The 7,763-nt window shown below is 43.1% G+C and overlaps 1 protein-coding gene across 1 annotated transcript; it reads left to right on the top strand.

Moving 5' to 3' along the window:
- The first annotated feature begins 2,673 nt into the window (after positions 1-2,673).
- On the top strand, positions 2,674-5,581 carry LOC101290629 (CBL-interacting protein kinase 15). The gene is made up of 2 exons (XM_044513059.1): positions 2,674-2,908; positions 3,756-5,581. The coding sequence occupies exon 2, from the start codon at positions 4,066-4,068 to the stop codon at positions 5,398-5,400; it is 1,335 nt and encodes a 444-aa protein (XP_044368994.1). The 5' UTR covers positions 2,674-2,908; positions 3,756-4,065; the 3' UTR covers positions 5,401-5,581.
- Positions 5,582-7,763: the final 2,182 nt, after the last annotated feature.

The following is a 7,763-nucleotide window of genomic DNA, read 5'->3' as shown; positions in this document are numbered from 1 at the left end:
CTAGTAGGCTCGCTTGGAAGGAGATTTCCAATTAAGTCTTCACTCACAAGTGTAGATAGGTTCAGACTGAGCACACACATGAAGACTTTTAGTCTTGCTTCACTCTGATCCCCCTTAATAGTACAGTTTGTCCTACGACTCAGTGAAGAATTAAATAAACTAGTAAGTAGCAATCCACTCTTCGGTCTTCAATTTTCAACGGCATTCCCGTAGACTTCAATGATCCGTCAACTTTTTCTAATGGTCGTAATCCTTCAGTTAAACTAAATCATCAGGGATTTTCACCTGTGCATATTTAACATACATATTAGTCCCTTAAATTTTTTTTCTTTAATCATCAAAATCTACTAGGGGTAGTAGATGCACTTACAACTAGCTTTCGGGATGTGTTAAGAAATTGGCCTATAACCTCCAAGAGCTTAGAAAGTTGCGGGGCCATATCTAGAACCTATCCCCCAAATCCGGCAGTCCAAACCCTATAGTGGATGTTCCGGGATATATAGCTTCTGGGTGGTCGAAGTTAAACCTAATGGACATATTTCAAAGTGGGCTATATAAAGGTCCACTCATTCTTCACCAAGTGTTTTCTTCTTTTTCTACTCGAGTTGAACATATTTGTCTCTCATACTCCATTTCACAGGCTCTGAGCCTTGAATCCTTTCACATCCATTCTTCAAGGAAAAAATAGAGAGGAGCCCCGATCTACGTTCTCACCAAAGGAAATCGAGTTCCCTTTGATTTCATCATTTGGCTTTACTCTTGAAGGTTGGAGACTCCTAGGCGGTAGGAGTCTCCGGTGAAGGAATCAAATTGTGTGTGACGGTTTGGATCTCTCCTCAAGGTCTACCCACTAGTGGTTAAGAATCTCCTCTATGGTGATGTTTCAAGGAAAAGGTGAGCCTTTGTGGCGTTTCTTGTTCCTTTATGGAACTCCCGCCTCTCCATTTGTGACTAGCTCCCTTCCAAGAGAGGGAACACTAGGATACATCTTCGTCTCTATGGTCTTTGGTTAACCCTAACACTAGCCTGTTTACTTGTGTTATTACATTGGTCCCTTGACCTTGCAAACTTCATATATGTTATTTATCTCACCTTAGTAAAATTTGTAGTTGAACTATTCATCCCTCTAGGTCTGTCTCGATCCTTTCAGGCGGGGGCACATGCTCGATCTGTTTCGATGGTCAGACTAGCATCATAGGTGGGAACCAATGACCTGGCATGTGATCGCCCGCATGTGGGAAAAACCTACACACAAGATGAGGCCGCTGGTAACAAGCCAACAACCAAACCTGTCAGCGCTCCAAAGCACATGCCTGACGATGACGCTCACCCACTGCCTTCTCCACACTGTTGACGCCATCGCTCAAATGTGGTTGCCAACATGAAATCAAAACCTAACCTTACCTAAGAGACGGACACGCAAAACCTCCCCTCCCCCCCCACACACCACATGAGGATCATACATAGGCGAGAATAACCACCGACCTTACTGGTGGAACAACATGAGGATCTAGAGAGAGAAGGACGACAACTAATGTTGGCCAACCTTTAAACAAGCAAATCATCGACCAACATTTTCATTTTTTACTCCTTCCATTCCTTTATGTAAGGTGTATTATTCTTGGCACAATGACCAAGATACATAATTATAGACAATTTAGGATGAAATTACCCTTGTCCAATTCATTTATTAGCGGCAACTAAATCATTTGGGCTAGGAAAGAAACAAATACATGCAATTACCCTTGTCCAATTCATTTATTAGCGGCAAGTAAATCATTTGGGCTAGGAAAGAAACAAGTACATGCAATCGGGAGAGATATAGTTTCCTTTTTTTCTGTACAAGGAGAGATACATGCAATCAGGTGGGAGATACTTTCCTTTTTTTGGAGGGTCAATAACGGAATTACGAGGAATTAGAACAAATACACCTTATATTATGAAATTTTACCAAAAAACAAATACACCTAATATAAAGGAATGGAGGGAGTAATAGGGAAAGCTTGAGCACAGCGAAAATCTAAATTAGGCCGCCCCCTCCGATTCCATCTTGGTCCTTCGGCTTCAGTTCTGATCAATGAAGGTTAGTCAGTTTTGTCCTCGTCGGAGAGCGTCGAAGAGTTGTGTTCCCCGACTCCGTCTGACAAGACCTACATTGTTATACATGCCCTATATGATGTTTTCTTCCCCTAGCTAACGATTTGCTACGCTAATTGTGGTCATCAGCATCTTTACGTTTGCATCGACGATTTCCAGACCATTGTTTCCACAAGCTTCTACTCCCTCCATTCCAAAATAGATGACCCAACTTTGTACTAAAGTTAGTACAAAGTTGGATCATCTATTTGAGAACGGAGGGAGTAGGTTTAAACAAGTTTTCTTCACCGAGACAGAGACCTAGAAAACGGCAACGAGTTTTGCTCACGGGGCGCCGCCAATGGATGCAAGAGGAAGAAGGCTTCGGTACTCCAAAGATTTGAATGTACTTTTCAATTTCTATAAGGATGTTCTTATAAATACTCCGTGCTACCTAATATGACATCACGGGTCGTACGAGCACAATTCTCCTCTCTCCTAATCATGAAGACACAATGATACGATTTGTACCACTCTACCAGGAATATGCCCCTCTGCGATGCGGTGCCCAGGAAACGCACCGGGGGCATCTTGGTCAAATCCACCACAAACTAGTTTCTTCTCCTCCCTCCCCCTTCCCTCCGGCGGCTCCTCCCCTGCCCTGCTCTGCTCTGCTTTATATAAGAAGAGCGGCCTCCTCCTTCACAAGCAGTCAAGCACACACACCAAAACCAAAACTCCAGCACCTCACACAGAGGCACAGACACAGAGAGAGAACTGCCTCGAGGTCCCAGCTTGGATCCGGAGCCTCCCCTCTTGGCGGCGCCGGAAGGTACGCCCGCAAAATCCCCTCCCCGTTCCTTGATGTTTTTTGATTCCGTTCAGCCTCAATGCGAGCCGTCGATCCTTCTTGGCTAGTTTGTGCGTCTTCTTCATTTTTGCCAAGGGAGAATCATTGGGGAAGTAATTCTTTCCCGTCTATCAGAGTTTGGGTGTGTATGGGCCAAATTTATGGCCTTCTAAATATCGTCGAGGCTGCTTTCAGCCGAGTGCGGCGGTGCATTCATGCGGTTGGATTGGATCTGGGAATTTGCAAGTTGTTATGCTCTTAGTTTTAGCATTGGTTGGAGGAATAGCGCAATTCTCTGCAAAATTAAACGTATTTGGCCTTTTTCTTCATGATGAATCTGTCGACCGTGTTATGTTTCTACAATGTCTATAGTTTGTTAGAAATACTCCTGCATACGATTTTTTTCCCCAAGAGGTAAAGATCTAGAAGACCAGCGAGTTGCTTCTGAACTCTGACTCTTCTGTATACCTATGTTTACATTCTCAACTGGATGCAGAAGTATGCAGCCTTGGTTCTAAAGTAAAATAAGTAGAATTACAGATACGTTTTCTGTTGTTTCTAGGTTTTTTTTTTTGACTAATTCTGGTGTTTGCCGTGTGCACAGAACAAATGTTTTGTTTCATATAAACCACCGACCGCCATGTCCCTGATCCTGTCAGATTGTTTCCTCTAAAGATTATGCAAGAATCAAATTTGTTTCACCATTCTTCTGTATGCCCCAGTTGTTAAACCAACCAATAAATGTTTTGTTATTTCTTCAGTAATCCATACAAGGGTATGTTTTGAATTTTCAATTGCAGAATCTGAATACTTCTTTTCTTATTTGCAGAGAACTCCAATACAGAATAAGCACTCAAAGCCTCGGGGAATGCTGAAAGATGTGCTTGCTTAGAAGAAATTTCACCTGCGCGATAAAGGAGATTGCCTCTTCTCCACAGGAGCTGAGTTGGTCAACTCTTTATGCGAGCAACCATCTTGTTTGCATCAGCTCTACACCATCTAGACTCCGTCGAGACAAAGACATGAGAGTGTTGTTCATTGTAGTGGATCAAGACTACCTTGGAGAGGATGGTTGAAGTGCCGCAGTCCATTTGAATTATAGCCACAATATAGGCTGTGGTTTTACGCAGCTTGAAGTCATGGCAAACAGAGGGAAGATTCTAATGGAGCGGTACGAGCTGGGAAGATTGTTGGGGAAAGGAACATTCGGCAAGGTGCACTATGCAAGGAGCCTAGAGTCGAACCAAAGCGTCGCCATAAAGATGCTGGACAAGGAGAAGGTGCTCAAGGTTGGGCTCTCGGAGCAAATCAGGCGTGAGGTCACAACCATGCGGCTGGTGGCACACAAGAACATTGTTCAGCTTCATGAGGTCATGGCGACACGAAACAAAATATACTTTGTCATGGAGTATGTGAAAGGCGGTGAGCTCTTTGACAAGGTTGCAAAGAGTGGCAAGCTCACAGAGGGTGCTGCACATAAGTATTTCCAGCAGCTCATCAGTGCAGTGGATTACTGCCACAGCCAAGGCGTGTATCACCGGGATCTCAAGCTGGAGAACCTGCTCCTGGATGAGAATGAGAACCTTAAGGTCTCAGATTTTGGACTGAGCGCACTTTCAGAGTCAAAGAGGCAAGATGGCTTGCTCCACACCACCTGCGGAACACCTGCATATGTAGCTCCGGAGGTCATCAGCAAGACAGGTTACGATGGTGCGAAATCAGATATCTGGTCTTGTGGTGTTATCCTTTTTGTTCTTGTTGCTGGTTATCTCCCTTTCCATGGTTCCAACTTGATGGACATGTACCGGAAGATTGAGCAAGGAGATTTCAGGTGCCCCAGCTGGTTCTCACACAAACTCCAGAAGCTCTTGTTCAAGATCCTGGACCCCAATCCAAGCACCAGGGCATCTATCCAGAAGATAAAAGAGTCTACCTGGTTTCGGAAAGGTCCAAGGGGCACCCTTGCAGTGAAGGAGAGAACTCCCAGTGAGAATGTCACCACAAATGCTCCTCCTACAGCTGGTGTGAGGCCAAGGAAGAACACTCATGAAGATGTGCAGCCCCTGATGGTGACAAACTTAAATGCCTTTGAGATCATCTCCTTCTCCACGGGGTTTGACCTGTCCGGCCTATTCATCCAAGAGGACTGCAGAAAGGAGACAAGGTTCACTTCAGACAAGCCTGCTTCAGCCATCATCTCGAAGCTGGAATACGTTGCAAAGGCGCTGAATCTCAGGGTAAGGAAGAAGGACAATGGTGTGGTGAAGATGCAAGCAAGGAAGGAGGGAAGGAATGGTGCTGTTCAGTTAGACATGGAGATCTTCGAGATCACACCTTCCCACCACCTCATTGAGATGAAACAAACAAGTGGTGATCCGCTGGAGTACCGGGAGCTATTGGAGGACATCCGGCCAGCGCTGAAGGACATAGTCTGGGCCTGGCACGGAGATGACCACCAGCAGCAGCTAGAGTAGGTTTTGGAATCTTGAGTATTTAGTTTTGGTTCTGCGAATTCGTCCGGTTTTCAGCTGGAACGATCCTATTTTAAATGCTTGTGTTCTTTGTACAAAATATATTTTTTCCTACATGAGGTGAGGCATTCTGTTGAGGCATTGTTGAGAAGTTGAGATGCATAATAAAGGTTGTTCCTGTTTACTACTCCTGTCATAATGCTCATTTCGGGTGAAATTAAATGCTATGCCAAGCATTTACAGTAGAAAGCTCCCACTACACCTCCATAAAGACATTTCTCAAAACATACAACTTACTAGCTATGCCAGCACTTGAACTTTTTGTGATTTGCCATCTCTGGAAGAAAGCTACAACTGTTCCGTTTTTCTTTTCATGATGTGAGTTATAATTTGGGTAAGATAATCTTCAGAAAGGCCTCTGGAGAGATGGCTCTCCCTTCATCTAGTTTATTGTTTATTACTTATCGGGAGCTGAATATGTCCCAAGGAAATTTCTTGCCAGATTTTGGAAGAATTTTCATATTAACAGAGGTTGCTCAGCTGTCATACTCAATAACCAATGCACAGACTGTACGAAGGAAGTAGAAAATTGTTAGAGTACGTAATGGGCCTAATGGGCCCATTAGTGTTAGGGTTAATTAGAGATAAGGGTCGCTTGCTTAGAGGTCAAGTAAGCCTTGCTTGTGAGTCAAGTAAACCTCTCTATATAAAGAGAGGAGATGTATCAATCTAATCAAACAAGAATTAAGAAGGCCCCCTCTTGCCCGGCCGTGGGCAAAAAGGCCCCCGGCCAGCCCTCTCGCGCCCTCCTTCTAGCAGCGGCATAACAAAAATCAACAAGTGGTGCCTATTCAGTCTGATCCGATAAGTAGTAATAAAACTGGTAATAGATAGCCAACGATTTGCAGAGAGCTGCAGCTTCACCGAGAAAGCGAAATAATAGATTTTTATCCAAAGAGGGGTATCCTCTTATTGAACAACAGAAAGCAAAGTTATCGGTAAAGAAAATAAATATCAAGCGTATAAATTCACTTGCTGGCAGGTTCGATCTACAAAATATCTGAACTCCACTTGTGAGTAAATTAAAGAAATTGTCACTACCACAGGGGATAGGTCCAACATCCAAGTGTTTCTTTTTCACTTTCCTAATCGAACATCCAAAAATATCAACAGTAAAATTACTGATTCGATTGAGCTAACCAATCACAACTATGTCAAGTCGTTGGAGGATAAACTCTTTATGTCCTAGGTATCCAACATATATGCTTCTGCCCTTGATGCCTGATGCCCTGATCCATGATTGATGCCTGCTGCGATGCATTGCCGCAGATCCGAAAGAATATCTTGCTACGGATTGAAATTGTAATCTGACGACATGGATATTTACTTTATGAAAACCTTGCTCTTACAACTTGCTAATTTGAAGATTTACATCTTTGTATCGGTTTTGTTAGTTGGAACTTTGTGGGATATTTGGTAAATCGACGGCAGGTTAATTTACATTAATTGAAGTTTATTTCTGTATGAGTATGTTTGTACCTATCAAATACAATGCTTAGACTGATTTCATTTTTATGAGCAGATAGACAAGAAAAACATGATAGTTCATTTTCTATGGACATGATGTACGCGAATGCAGATAAAGAGTTTCGATGGCTGACACGTTATAACTTTACTTTTGCTTTAGTTGATGTTTTTTTTTTGCTCTGCATCCGAAGATGTATAATCTGGCGTGATGCCTGATGAGGATTATTCAGCAACGTGAAGATAGTGAGATATCTTATGGTGACGACAGGTTGGTTTGGAACATCTCTACCAGTAAGGATTTTTCAGTACATTCATTGTCTTGGAAGATACTGAGAAATCTCATGATGGTGTCAGGTTTCGGCGAAGTTCTAGATGGAAGTTTAGGTGTTGTCATCTTACGAAAGATTATCTTTTAAGAAAGAAGTGTTCTCTTTGTCGCAACCCCGAGAGAATTAAGCATCAATGTTTTAGATGCCCAGTTGATGCTGATTAACTGTGCTTGATGCCACATTGGTTCCCCTGTCCCTGAAACATATGCTTGATCAAATTTTTAAGGAACAGGTGAATCAAGAACAAAGCGGAAACAAGGCGCTGCTACTCGTCCGCCGTGAGTGATCAAGGCCTGTCTCTGAAGGAAGAATGAAGTTCAGAGACAGGGAAGGATAGGGCACAGAGGATGTAATCCAACATGTCAAAGATAGACTTCAAAGTAATATCAAAGCTCAGCTCATAAGCGTTGGAACGAGTAGCACTACAGGTACAGAGCATGCAACATGGTGGTACAAAATAGTACGGAATAAGTTTTTCTTTTGGAATTATAGAAAATAGTAACCGATAGG

The sequence above is a fragment of the Triticum aestivum genome, chromosome 4B, assembly GCF_018294505.1.
Source record: "Triticum aestivum cultivar Chinese Spring chromosome 4B, IWGSC CS RefSeq v2.1, whole genome shotgun sequence".
NCBI lineage: Eukaryota > Viridiplantae > Streptophyta > Magnoliopsida > Poales > Poaceae > Triticum > Triticum aestivum.
This window is presented reverse-complemented; position numbering and strand designations above follow the sequence as displayed.